Source organism: Antechinus flavipes, chromosome 3, assembly GCF_016432865.1.
Source record: "Antechinus flavipes isolate AdamAnt ecotype Samford, QLD, Australia chromosome 3, AdamAnt_v2, whole genome shotgun sequence".
Classification (NCBI taxonomy): domain Eukaryota; kingdom Metazoa; phylum Chordata; class Mammalia; order Dasyuromorphia; family Dasyuridae; genus Antechinus; species Antechinus flavipes.
Window position 1 is genome coordinate 634072167 of NC_067400.1, and position 13456 is coordinate 634085622.

Consider the following 13456-nt stretch of genomic DNA (forward strand, 5'->3'; position numbering starts at 1 on the left):
ATTGGTTTTGGACTGTTTCTTGGCTGCTCAAGAAGGTGTATGTGTGACTGTTGTTTACATACCCTCCTTTTAGAAGTTCTGGAAACCTTTTACAACACCTTGTTGATTTATATTGTTTGTTATACCACTACTTGCATGTACAATTCATGTTTGTTACACCACACTGAGCCTGTACTGGCTGTGAGGAGTCATCACTAATAGCTAAAACACTAATAATATGTGTTATTGCGATGTGCTTGTGTAATACCTCCCATGCTGATGGGTTTGTGCATACCTGTTTCTAATAAGACCCTTCAGCCCAGAAATCCTCTAGAAATCCCCACTTCCCTTTGGTGCTTTTCATCTCCCTTCCTGAGAAGTCAGGGAGGGCGTGATCATCTCCTCTTTAGGTTCTCACCTCCCTGATAAGTCAGATATGGTGTGACCACCTGTGTTCTAAAACAAAAGAAAGCGAGAGATGTAAAGGGCTAAAACTCTGAGTTGATGCATGAGGTTGAACAACCAAGCACTTAAGGCTAATTACTGATTGGACAATACTCTATAAGCATATGCTTGGAAAATGGCCCTTCCCACTATTCTGTGCTAGCTCAATAATTGGTGTATACAGAGGATTGTAGCGGGGACTAGGGGTTGAGTAAGACTAGCCAGAGTCACTTTTTGGGTGGGAGAGGAAGAGGAGAGGTCGTGGAGATCTTGTGTCCATCCAATTCATTTCTACCCCAAAGACCAAGAATAAAGATGAAGGACTTTTGCTTATCCTGACTCTGGCTAATTCTACAGTATCCAGGATGCTAACTCAGTCTTCACAACTTATAGCTTTTGGCCACAGGTAAATTGGGGAATGGCTATTATTTATAAATTTCTATCTATCCTTTAAGTACCGTGGATATAAGAGCTTTATTAGAGAAACTTAGTATAAATCACATCCCCAGCTAATTCCCTTTTACTTTTGTGTGTGTGTGTGTGTGATAGAAACCCACCATTTTGTATTTTGTCTGATCTTATGTATGATCAGCTCTATCCCTTGTTTGATGACACACTTGGTGACTTTGTTGAGTTGCTATGCTAACTTTCTTTAGTATATTCCACTCACAGACTATTTTCAAACAAGACAAGAGAGTTTCAGTGACTGACATATTCTGCTATGAGAGTTAATCTTGCTATGCCTTCATTCTGAAATGCCAGAGGCAACTTTGGAAAAAGACCTATGATGCTCTTGATGAGAACACAGATTCAAAGTTGGGAGGGACCATAGAAGCCACCCCATTTTAGAGATGAACAAATTGAGGCACAGAGAGGTTGTTCCTCACCCAGAGTTATAGAGGTAGAGAGCATCTGAGTCAGAGAATTTGACTTAGAAAAAGTCTAAACCTGTCAATTATAAGTCACTGTTCCCACTTATACTTTTTTGAATGTCAATGTCAATTTAAAAGAAAAAGTGCCTAAAGTATTCATATCTTTTAGGCCGTAGACATTGCTATGAGACTTATGATTCCAGAGAAAAATAATAACAGCTGGCATCTAATGCTTGCAAAACACTTGACAAATATTGTTTCATTTGATCCTCATATCAGTCTTCAGAGGTAGGGGCTGTTATTATCATCCCTCATTTTACAGATGGGGAAACTGGCAGGAATAGAAGACTTATCTGGGGTCACATAGCTAGTAAGTATCAGAGCCTGAATTTGAACTCGGGTCTTGTGGACTCAAGAACAGCTCTATCTCCATTGTGTCACCCAGCAACATTTAAAAAAACAACAGCATTACAAACTAAATATTCAACAGATACCAAAATATTTATTTTCAAGTCTTTTTGTGCCAGCTAATGTCATGAGTCACAGTGACTGCCAATCAAGTGAGAAATGGCTAAAATGCTGAGATAGGAATGCTGTGGCAGATTAGAATAAAAGAACAAGAAACCTTGGGATTTCATTGAACTGTTTAATCCAGTTTTAAGATTCTGTGTAAAGTATGGAATTTGTGATGTCTCCTGAAGTATGTAGTGTAGGAAGAGGCCTTCTCTCAATAATCAGATCCAAAGTGTCACCAGATTTTTCCAATTTTTCCACACACACACAGACACACACACACACACACACACACACACACACGCACACACACACCAAGTGAAGGTCTTGCCACATTTATAAAAACTTCTTTCCTTAGTGAATATTTTGATGTCTAGTGACTTCCATCTTCCAGGGAAAAACAGGTCCTGATTGGACACATTCAGAAGTCCTCCCTCTAGTATGAATTCTTGATGTAAAGGAAGAGATGTAGATCTTTTTACATTGAATTCATATAAGATGAATTTTTTGATATCTAACAAGCTCTGTACTCCGTTTATATACTTTTTTATGTTCATTATAGGGAGGTGATTTCTACCTCCTATGTATTTTCTGATGAGAATTAAGCTTGAATGATTTTCCATATCAATTCTATTAAAGGGGTTTGTCTTCTAATATTTATTCTCTTTTGTTTACCTGTAAGAGTATATGTTAAAAGCTTTATTCTAGACACTTATAAATTTTCTCTCCAGTGTGACTTCTCTGATGAAGAGTAAGATGGGAGCACCATATGAAAATCTTTCCACATAGATTAATAAGGTTCCTCTCCAGTGGGGTTCTCTGATGTACACTAAGATTGGTCTTCTGTGGGAAAAGCCTTTCCACACTGATTACATTCATAAGGTTTCTCCCCATTATGGATTTTCTGATGTTCAGTAAATTGATTGTAGTGCTGGAAATTCTTTCTGCACTGAACATATTCCTAAAGTTTTTCACAAGTGTGGATTCTCTGGTGATGAGTAAGATGGAGTGCCATATGAGCCCCTTTCCACATTAAATACATTCATAAGATTTCTCTCCAGTGTGGGTTTTCTAGTGTACAGCAAGACTGGTCCTCTAGAAAAGTCTTTCCACATTGATTACATTCATAAGGTTCTCTCTAATGTGGATTCTCTGATGTTCAGCCAATTTGTTATATTGTCGGAAATTCTTTCCACACTGAACACATTCATAAGGCTTCTCCCCAGTATGGATTCTTTGATGTAAAGCAAGATTGGATCTCTGTGAAAAGGCCTTTCCACACTGATGACATTCATAAGGTTTCTCTCCCGTGTGGCTTCTCTGATGTTTAGCTAGACCACAACTTCTTCTAAAAGTTTTTGCACACTGCTGGCATTTATATGGTTTCTCTCCAGTATGGATTCTCTGATGATCAGCGAATCTGTTGTACTGTCGAAAATTCTTTCCACATTGAATACATTCATATGGTTTTTCTCCGGTGTGACTTCTCTGATGTACTAGAAGACTGGAGTTACATCTAAAAGTCTTTCCACATTGATCACATTCATAAGGCTTCTCTCCAGTGTGGATTCTCTGATGGACAGCAAGAGTGTAGCTGCTTCTGAAACCCTTTCCACATTGACTACATTCATTCTGTTTCTCTCCAGTGTGGACTTTCTGATGTAGGGAAAGTTTGGAGTTGCATCTGAAAGCCTTTCCACAGTGATGACATTCATAAGGCTTCTCTCCAGTGTGGATTCTCTGATGTACAGCAAGACGGCATTCCTGTCCAAAAGTCTTTTTACACTGACTACATTCATAAGGTTTCTCCTCAGTGTGAATTCTCTGATGTATCAGGAAGGATGAGTGTTCTCTGAAAGCTTTACCACATTCATGACACTCAGGTGGTCTCTTTTCAGTGTGAAGCTTTTGATGCTTAATAAAGAATGACTGCTGACTCAAGTCTTTCCCATGATGATAATCATAAGTTTTCTCTCCTGTGTGGTTTCTGTGAAGTATAACACAGGTCTGTCTCCTAGTGAAGTATTGGGGCCTATCACTCATGAAGCTTGGCTTGGGAGTTCCTTCCAGAGCAATGCTTAGCTTTGCAGTAGGCTCTTTCATGGCAAGTGTAATCTCTCCTTCTGCAAGAAACAAACAATAAAACATATAGACACGTACACACATTTATAATTTTCTACCCTGCCCTCCACAAGGGGCTCTAAGTGTTCAAGTGAAAGGATGAACTAATCCTTGTGGCAAACTTCACTGTGAGCTTATTTTAAGAAAGTGCCACAGCCACTGGCAACCTTGAGCAGCCACTGACTTTGGGCAACAAGGTCATGAAGGCTCGGATGACAGCCAGACTTTTGTAGCCCTAATGAATTTATTAATTAAGCTATATACATGGATTTTTCAGATAGGACAGCATTATACATGTAATAGACTATACTGGTCTGTAAACATAAGTCTCATATGCAATGGGAAACCAGTAATTACTTGTGACTTACTTTATTGGGATATTCACTTTATTGTGGTGCTCTGGAAACAACTTGAAACCCTCTGAGCTGTACCTCTATTTTTATCATATCTTTATCATTATTTTGATTTTGACTCTTTCCTCTCTAATTCTGCTCTTCTACAACCATCATTAGCCTCACGCTTTGTATTCCTTTAAATCCCATTGAACTAAGTGCATTTCTATTTCCAAAGACTTTCTTTTTCTTGGATCATTTAAGAGTGAGGTTCCTGATTTGCCACTTCTCACCCCTCCCCTATGTTTGTAGACCAGATTGGGAGCTCCCTTCCTTTGTACTCAATTTTAGGTCTAAGCTCTATGCCTAGAAAACTGGAGGTACTTAATCCATGCTTACTGACTGGGCCCAAAGCTGACACCAGGTCCCAGCCTCTTCCTCAGTCCCTGTATTCTGGTCTCTGCCCTAGTTAGCAAATGCAGGTTCTGATCTCAGCCGAGTTTCTGCCTCTTATCCTCTATAGTAGGTGACCTCTGTCTGTCTCTAAACCTGATGAGACCCATAGTGAAGACCACAGAGGCCTCTTTTTAAGTTCCTGAAACAACTCATACTATGGGACACTAGGGAGTCTCTATCTCCCTTTCCCTTCGACTGAGAGTGGCTGTCACCTCCCTGAATCTGGCCTGTGATTCTCCAAGAATGAGCCAAAGATGGAGACTCAGAGATCAGGGGAGGGACACAGGTTGAAGATTTGTCAGTGTAGCCTTTAAGTCCAAGTAGGGCAGCAGGTTTTGCTACTACTCATATGCCGCAGAATGGAGACAGAAAATCATGAAACCAGGACACCTGGCCCGCTTTAAATGTAGGCCACATAATCCCAGCATGGCTCTCACCGTGGCAAAGCTGTGCCGGGACATCTCCCTAACTGACAGCTTTGCGGCAGCTGGTGCTGCAATACATGGCATATTGGGTCAGGAAGATTAAAGTTCCAACCTCACGTGGCTGTGTGACCCTGAGCAAGTCAGTTAGGATGGTTGGTCACAGTTGCTCATCTATCAAATTAGCTGGAAAAGGAAATTGAAAACCACTCGTATCTTTGGCAAGAAAATCTCAAATGGGGTCATGAACAGTTGTGCCGAATTGAAGTGACTGAGCAACAGCCAAACTGACTCCTCATCCCATTCACCAGAGCAGCTTTGCCAAACCTTTCCATTTATCCTCCACTCCCTACTTGCCTTCTCAGCAGAGAACTTGCCTCACATTTCCCTGAAAAATCTGGATCTTATCAAGAGCAATTTGATCCTTCTCATCTCCCCTAAACCACATGCATTCTTTTCCCTTTTGAGATCCTTGTATCTCTTTAGATTCCTGGTGCTCAGCAGAGGATCTGGAACAAAGCAGCCACTTAATAAATGTTTGTTGATTTGAAGAAAGTTAAAAAGGAGCTCAGCTTGGAAAGTCGATAAGCTCCCTTTGCACTTTGAGGAGACTTCTACACCCCTAAATTCTGAATGATGGGTTTTTGTCAGATCATAGATTTATCTCTGGAAAGGAGATTAAAGACCATCGAGTCTAACTCCCTCATTTTACAGATGGGGAAACTGAGGCTCCCTATCCATAATGCCATTTCTATACAATGAAAAAAACTCCAAGTGAAGTCCTGCTGTCCCCAATTCTAGTTTTTGTCACAACACTTAGAACCCTCTTGTGATCACAGCTCTCATCTACCTATTTCCACCTCTCTCACCTGGGCAGCAGCTCCTCAGGACTTCCTGCTCCAGCACCCCCAGTGCTTCCCTTTGCTCAAGATGAGAAATCATGTCTCTGGGAGCTGGCAAGCCTGGCCATGGAAAATGAAGAAACACAAACTTAGTCCTCTTTAGGGAAGAGTGTACATGCAAAGCTGCTCCATTCTGAGAATCACTCCATTGGGTTCACACACATCTGGCTGTTTCCTCCCATCAGCGCTTGTAACACAATAATTCCAAATAGGACATGCTAGATCATCTTTCAGCCCCAGCAAAAGAGACCTTGCTTTTTTTGCCTTTGCCCTGCCCCCTACCCAGTTTCCCCCTCACTGAAATCTATAAAAACCTTAGTTTTATTCATTCAGGGGCTCTCTGCCACAGGAGTCGGTTCTCCTGCTGCTGAACTCAAGAAGTTAGTTCATCCCAATTCTGATTCTTGGCCATTCTGTTATTCCTGCCATTGCCGGGAGCATGCAAGCAAGAGCAGAGGGTGGTTCCCAGATTTCCTAAGGAGGGCTCCATAGCATTTACTTTAGGGAGCTTTGGGGAGAACTGGGGAATGTAATGTCTGGGGTAGTTTTCTGGAGGACCTTTAGATGGGCTTTGGTTCCAGCAGAATAATTACCACAAGGATAGAGAGGAATAGTGTCTAAAGCCTTTATTGTCTCCTTCACAGTCTGACCCAGCCTTGATCTTAGTGCAGGAGGCAGGAGAGCCACCAGGAGGATGGTCAAAGATGGAGTGTCTCATTTCTAGTCCTCTTAGCCCTTAAATACCTTGGTATGATTACATCATTACAGCACACTGATTATGTGTGAATTGGAGAACCGTTACATCACCATACTAAGTACTAAGTACATGTAAACTAGAGAACCATCATCTCATCAATTCCACTGAGTTAACACCTTGTTGTAAGTATCCTTGTTTCAAGTAGACTTCTCCAGAGTTCCAGCCCTCTACAGGGGAAGGTCAGGGAGCTGATTCGGAACCAGAAAACTCAGTCTTGGTGCCCTTTCTTCATGGAAGGAGGGACTCTCGGTATAGTTTCCATTACCCAGAATTAGAGACATCTGGGAGTGCAGAGTCAAGGGCCCTGGGCCTGGGTCAGCAATGTCATTCTGGGCTCAGATACCAGCTGTGTGCTCCTGGCCAAGCCACTTAAACTGTCTGCTTCAGTTTTCTCAACTGTAAAATGGGGACAATGGGATCACTTAATGGCCTAATATGGTGAAGAAAGCACTTATTGGGGAACAGCAGGGGAATATCAATGCTTGTTCTCATTCTTCCTTCTGCACCATCTGTGCTGGAGTTTGGGGGAAGGCTGGGGACAAATGTGCCATATTAGGCTTGAAGAACTGTGATACTTCTTTAAAAGAAGTTTATTCCCGCTATTGTGCCCACTGCAAAGATAAAAGGGTCACAAGGAAAAACTACTTGAGCAATTTTCAGAACGTTTGCAGCCAAAATTCAGGGAGAAGTTGCACTAAATAACCTGTGATATTAGTTCCATATCTGAGATGCTTCAATACTGATCTGATCTTTGGGGAGAGATGGCTTCAAGAGCAACTGAGACCTCCAGTTTCTCTTCAACAATGTACTGACATTTTATAGGAAAACTGGACAACAGGAGGATTCTGTCTCTGGGACACAGGAGACCAGCACTTTTCCCTTTCTAGTAATTGAGAAATGCTCCAAACCCAGCACAGCAGGGAACAAAGGTATTCCTTTTGATTGCAGAAAAGTACCCTTACCCAAGAAAAGAAGGTTCCGAGCATTCTCCAGCATGACCTCCTTGTACAGCTCCTTCTGAGAAAGGTCCAAGAGGCCCCATTCCTCCAGGGTGAAGTCCACGTCCACATCCTGGAATGTCACCAACTCCTATAGCACCAAAAGTCAGAGGACTTAGAGCTGAAAAGAACTTCAGAATTAAAGAGTTCAATCTTCATCAACTGGTATGGGGAAACTGAAGCAAAGAAAGGGAATTTGCCCAAAGGTTGTAGCCTTGATGGTCACAGTCAAGACTTGAAACCATAGTCATCAAGAGCCCAAAGGAATATTGAGCAAAGCATTTGCTGTGGTCATTTGGAAGAAAGCAGAGAAAGGGCTTATTATGGAATATGCCTCCCTATGGAACCTGAGAGAAAATGAGTGTTTTATCTGTGATGTGTGTGGATCTGTGGAGGAGAAGGAAAGATGATGTGAAAGTTCTTCCTTATCAATATATTATAAAGAAAATACTGTGAAGGTTTTATGAGAAGCTGGCAAGTACAGTGGATTCTGGGATGGGGAGGGAATTTATATGTGATCACAGAAATTAGAGGAAAGAAAAAAAAAAGGTCTAATTTATTTCCAGAAAGTAAAATAAAGACTTATCTAGATAAAATACCAAGAGAATTCCAAAGAGATATTAAGTATCATCTAAACTGAACTGCATGCCATGAGATTTCCTGGCCACCTGTGCCATGAGATTTCCCGGCCACTTGAAGGGGAGTTCTCTGTGGTTCCATGAGGCCTTGAGGCTACTTTGGGTTTCAAGTGCCATGGTCAAACCGTCTACTGCTTCTGTTTATGTTGCTTTCATTTGTCAATGGCATGTATTCTTTAATTATAATTTTTATCTACACAGACATAAAAGTAACTGTAATGGAAAAAGGAGGGTTCCCTAAATCACTGGAAAAAACCAAAACAATAATTAACTAATGTGGGTTGTGATTGAAGTAATTCGTGAAAAAGCCAATTTCAGGTTCCCTAAGACAAATGAAGACACTCAAAGAATTCTGGAAACTTGGGAGGAAAATGAAGAACCTGAGTTAAGAGTACTGCTAGACTACGTGCAGGAGAGGCTTACCAGAGACCAGATCTGGAGCCATCCTGACATTCGGGAACAATCATTTATATTCTCAGACTGCTACCGGCACAATATGCGTTTGGCTAATATACTTGGGATGTGAAGATCTTCCATTTCCATCAGAAAGACATGATTCGCTTTATCAGAGATTCTGACCTTTGGGAACAATACATGTACCTTATGCATTAAATTGTCTTTTTACTTTTTTATTATTGTAATTTCTTCTTTAAAACATCTGACTCTTTGTCTATTTTTAATTTATATTTTACCTTTCATTACCTTTGTTCTATTTTGGGCCAGAACTCTGAACTTGAAACAAAGAATGCTTAAGAGGTACTAAGTGGAATTGAGGAGACAATGGTTATCTAGTTTAGCAAAGTTACAAAATTTGGAAGAGCAAAAAAATCAAGGATGTCAAAAGAACTAATGGGGAAAAAATGTAATAGAAGATTTAACTATACCAGATCTTAAACTATATTATCAGGTTGTAATTATCAAAACCATCAGGTATTAAGCAATGGAAAGGTAGATCAGTGGAAGAGAGCAGACATAAAATTTACAGCAGCAAAGAAATATATGAATCTTATATTTGACAAGTGTAAATACTGAAATTAGGGGAAAAGGAATTCATCACATGGTAAAAATTGTTGGGAAAACTGGAAATGTGTCTAACCAAAATTGAACAGAGGCCAATATCTTATATCTTTTACAAAGATAATGTCAAAATGCAGACATAACCTAAATATAAAAAAAGAGAGAGTAAAAGAAAATGTGAAGAACATGGAATATCTTACCTATCAGATTTATGGATAAACAATTATGAAAAAAATAAAAGATAAAAGGCTGTATGAGGTATAAAATGGATAATTTTGATCACATTAAATTTAAAAATATAGACAAGATCAGAAGAAAAGCAGAAAAGTATGAGTGGAGGAAATTTCTTAAGAGAGACTTTCTCATATAAATGGCTCATATCTCAAATATTTAAAGAACTTTGTCAAATCTATAAGAATACAAGTCATTTGCCCAATGATAACTAGTCAAAGAATATGAATATGCCATTTTCTGATGAAGAAATTAAAACATATCTTTTGAAACAAAGTCATTTTTGATTAGAGAAATGCAAGTGTAAAAAATCTTGAGATATCATTTTGCACATATCACGCGCTAAGTGATGGAAGAGGAAAGTAACAAATGTGAGAGGGCATGTGGAAAAACTGGAACACTAATTTATTGTCGGTGGAATTGTGAATGGCTCCAATCATTTTGGAGAGCAATCTGGAATTATGTCCAAAGTGTTATTAAGCTGCCTATGCCTTGTGACCCAACAATACTACTATTAGGTCTGATTCCCAGGATGGGAATTTGCTGACCCTGAAGTCAAGAGAACCTGAAATCCAATCCTGCCTTATACTATGCAAGTTATTTAGCACTGATTGCCTCTCAAAAAAAGAAAGAAAACAGAACTGAAGATATTATTTGCTTCTTGAAGACCAAAAATGCAGGAGGAGTCAAGAATCCAAACAAATACTGAGTGACAACGGAAGAATCAGTAAGCAACATTTTTCTAAAAGTAGACAAGGGAATAGGGATGAATGAGGAAATCTGGGGAAAGTAACAGACAAGAGAACCCTAATTGTAGGAGAATGCCTCTTTGGGAAGACCCTGAAAGGGGACTGGTAAAGGGGGACAGAGAGACAAGAGCAATATACCAAAGTCTCATCAAGACTAGTAATTTCCCTTTCAATTACACATGTATTTGTTGAGCACCTAGTGTGCTAAGCCCTCTGCTCAATATGTTTTTGTCCCTGGGGAAGGTTTCAACAGGGCCTGGCACAACTTGACTGAACTGGGAGGGATGCAGAGACACCAAGGAAGAGCTGTGACCTGCTGCAGAAGGAAATGTCCAGAGCCAGAAGGAACATTTCTCTTGGGTTATAACTCTGTGAACAATGAGAGCTGGGAAAGCCTCCAGGGCTCTACTCCCAACAAGAATTGGTGAGCCCTTCCTTTCTCTACAAGGGAGAACTTGGCCACAAGAAATAAGGGGCAGGGGGGAGTTGTGTGTGTGTTGGGTGGGCCCTATTTATATAGGGCAGGAACATGATGTCTCCAGAACATAGAGGGATGAGTAGTATCCTTGTGCCTCAGTGATCAGGAGGGAAAACTTTGGGAAAATAACCCCGGGAGGACAGCAATTTGGGGGTGGAGTTAGTGCTTCAGAAGCCAACTTCCAAAGAATCAATTCCCAAGTCAGGCCAGAGCAGGGTAAGGGGGTCACTACGTTTTCAATTTCATCCCCATTTTTATAAAGAAACACCCTGGACCAGCCTCAGACAATCCTCCCTGTCCAGGGAGTTGGCTTCTTGGGCTGACGCTGGCCCCTTCTGTAGCAGAGCACACTCACCTGGGGTGGGATTCTGCGCCTCCCAGGGGCCATTGTTGTCTGGGACAGGCCTTGGTCCTCTGCAGGCTTAAGCTGGGAGCAGGACTCCAGAGGGGACCCTTCTTTCTCTTCTTTTCCTGGGCAAGAAGCTGATCTGTGGGGATTTAAGAGAGGGTGAGACCCCCTAAGAGTTATGTAAGAAACAAAGGTATTTTACTAAGAACTCTGCTGCCAAACTGATAAATGCTGAAAGATTTTGACATTCTTGCAAAAATGGGTGTACCCCAATTCTGTAGAATAGGAACACACTTTACAGAGGCCAGAGCAAGCCTTTTTATATTAGTCAGTCCTACTCCTCCTGTCAGTATTCTGATTGGTTAAGATCCTTCCAGGTTACAATTCTTCCTTAAAAAGTAACAATACACCCAATTCTAAGCAAAAATTCAGAGCAGCTCTTTCCTTAGTCCTTAGAGCTCAAGGTGTAAGCCACTTTCCCAGTCCTTCCAGCTCCAAGAGGCAAGCTCTCCCACCTTCTCCTTAATGCCAACCACAGTCCATTTCCTGGGGTGTTTTCTCTTTTGGAAGGACCGGGTGGAATCAGAACAGCTAAGACTGGAAAACCCCAATTCTCATAGTTAGAAAGCCCCTGGCCCTGCCCTCGGGGCAGAGACCCCAGTCTGCAGAGGGAGGGAGGCAGCAGGGAGGGGCAGTCTTGCAAATGAAGATGTTCTAAATAGGCGTTCCCTCTCCTACAGCTTCAGTTCTCCCCCACTTGTTCTCCTCTATTCTCCTTCAGAGACTGAGGAGGCAGAAGGGGTTTTGGGTTTCCAGAAGGGATGAGACCAGTTACATCCTCAAAGAACCCTGGGTCAGAGATCTCCCTCCACCTGGTTCTCTGTCCTCCCTTCCTTCCCTCATCCCAACATACACACATACACATACACATACACACACACACACACACACACACACACACACACACACACACACACACCCCTAGCCAAGAGACTGCTTGATGCAGGAGGGAGACAAAGTTGGGGAGGGGAAGGGCTCCGGGATAAGGCTGCCAGAATTGACCAGGGGAAGCCTGAGTTTGGGAGGCCCAGCCCAGTCTGGGATATTCTAGAGAGGGGGAAAGGACAGGGGGCAGGAGCAGGGAAGCAGGAGACCTAGGATAGGGGAGCCCAGGTAGGGTCTGGGAGGAAGATAGTCTAACAGCTCACGGCAGGGAACTCAGGGACACTGGAGGGACTGAGGGGCTCCCCGTGGATACTGAGCCTGGGGAAGCAGCATGGTCGTATTCCGAGGTGGGGGAGGACACCTGGCACCTTCTGGCAGAACTTACGCTTGGAGTCCCTAAAGGGAGCCTGGGTAGAAGGAGCCAGGACAAGGGTCTGGCAGGGCAGCAGCTCAAGAACTGAAGGGTCAGACAAGGGGCCAGGCAGGAGCTTTGGTGCCTGCACCCGAAGTGGGGCCTCAGGGCAGGCAGGACCGCGGATCCTATGAGGGGCTGGATTTGGAGGCAGAACAGCTGAATCTCTAACGAAAAGCTGGAGACAGGGAGACAGGACACTTGGGTCCTTAGGCTGTAAAGTCTGAATTTTGGGGAAAGGGTGACGCAGTGCTGAGGGTGGACAGGGTTACCTCAGACATTTGGGAAGGGACTGGGAATCTGAGTTAGGGGCAGGGAGCTTGCCCAGTAGCCAGGCCTGGGAGCGGGGCTGGCTCAGACCTACCTGGTACCTGCATCCACAGCACAGCGCTGGCTTTCAGAAGGCAGGTCCAGGGAAGGCAGAGATCGCAGGTCCAAAAAGGAGGAGATAGCAGCTCCAGGGAAGGAGACAGAGATCGCAGGTCCAGGGAAGGCGGAGATCGCAGCTCCAGGGAAGGAGACAGAGATCGCAGGTCCAGGGAAGGCGGAGATCGCAAGTCCAGGGAAGGCGGAGATCGCAGCTCAAGGAAGGAGGAGATCGCAGCTCAGAGGGAAGAAGGAAATCTGATGTCAGCTTTAGGGAAGAGACTGTTTACCCGTAAGGAGGAAAAGAGAGGGATCTCAGCACTGAGTTCCTGTTTTCAGTCAGCTCGGTCGGTGAGGGGCCTCCTAGTCCCTGAAACTCCACCTGCCCAGACCCGGAGGCCCCCAGCATGGTTCCTTTCCTCCAATCACACCCAGGACCAGGACCTCAGGCCTCGCCCACTTCTCCCCAAGCCCT

General features: G+C 42.9%; 1 protein-coding gene across 1 annotated transcript; it reads right to left on the bottom strand.

The window, feature by feature from the left end:
* Positions 1 to 2092: 2092 nt before the first annotated feature.
* LOC127556902 (zinc finger protein 664-like) lies at positions 2093 to 13099 on the bottom strand. The gene is made up of 5 exons (XM_051990413.1): positions 12980 to 13099; positions 11265 to 11397; positions 7761 to 7887; positions 6009 to 6101; positions 2093 to 3931 (listed from the first exon to the last, which is right to left on the bottom strand). The coding sequence occupies exons 2-5, from the start codon at positions 11295 to 11297 to the stop codon at positions 2904 to 2906; spliced, it is 1281 nt and encodes a 426-aa protein (XP_051846373.1). The 5' UTR covers positions 11298 to 11397; positions 12980 to 13099; the 3' UTR covers positions 2093 to 2903.
* Positions 13100 to 13456: the final 357 nt, after the last annotated feature.

Excerpts from the sequence above, each read along its gene's own strand:
- LOC127556902 (XM_051990413.1), bottom strand. The coding sequence starts at position 11,297 with ATGGCCCCTGGGAGGCGCAGAATCCCACCCCAG. Across the intron at positions 7,888-11,264 it reads GGCGCAGAATCCCACCCCAG|GAGTTGGTGACATTCCAGGA; the intron begins GTGAGTGTGCTC and ends TTGGTGCTATAG. Across the intron at positions 6,102-7,760 it reads TCGGAACCTTCTTTTCTTGG|GCTTGCCAGCTCCCAGAGAC; the intron begins GTAAGGGTACTT and ends TTCCATGGCCAG.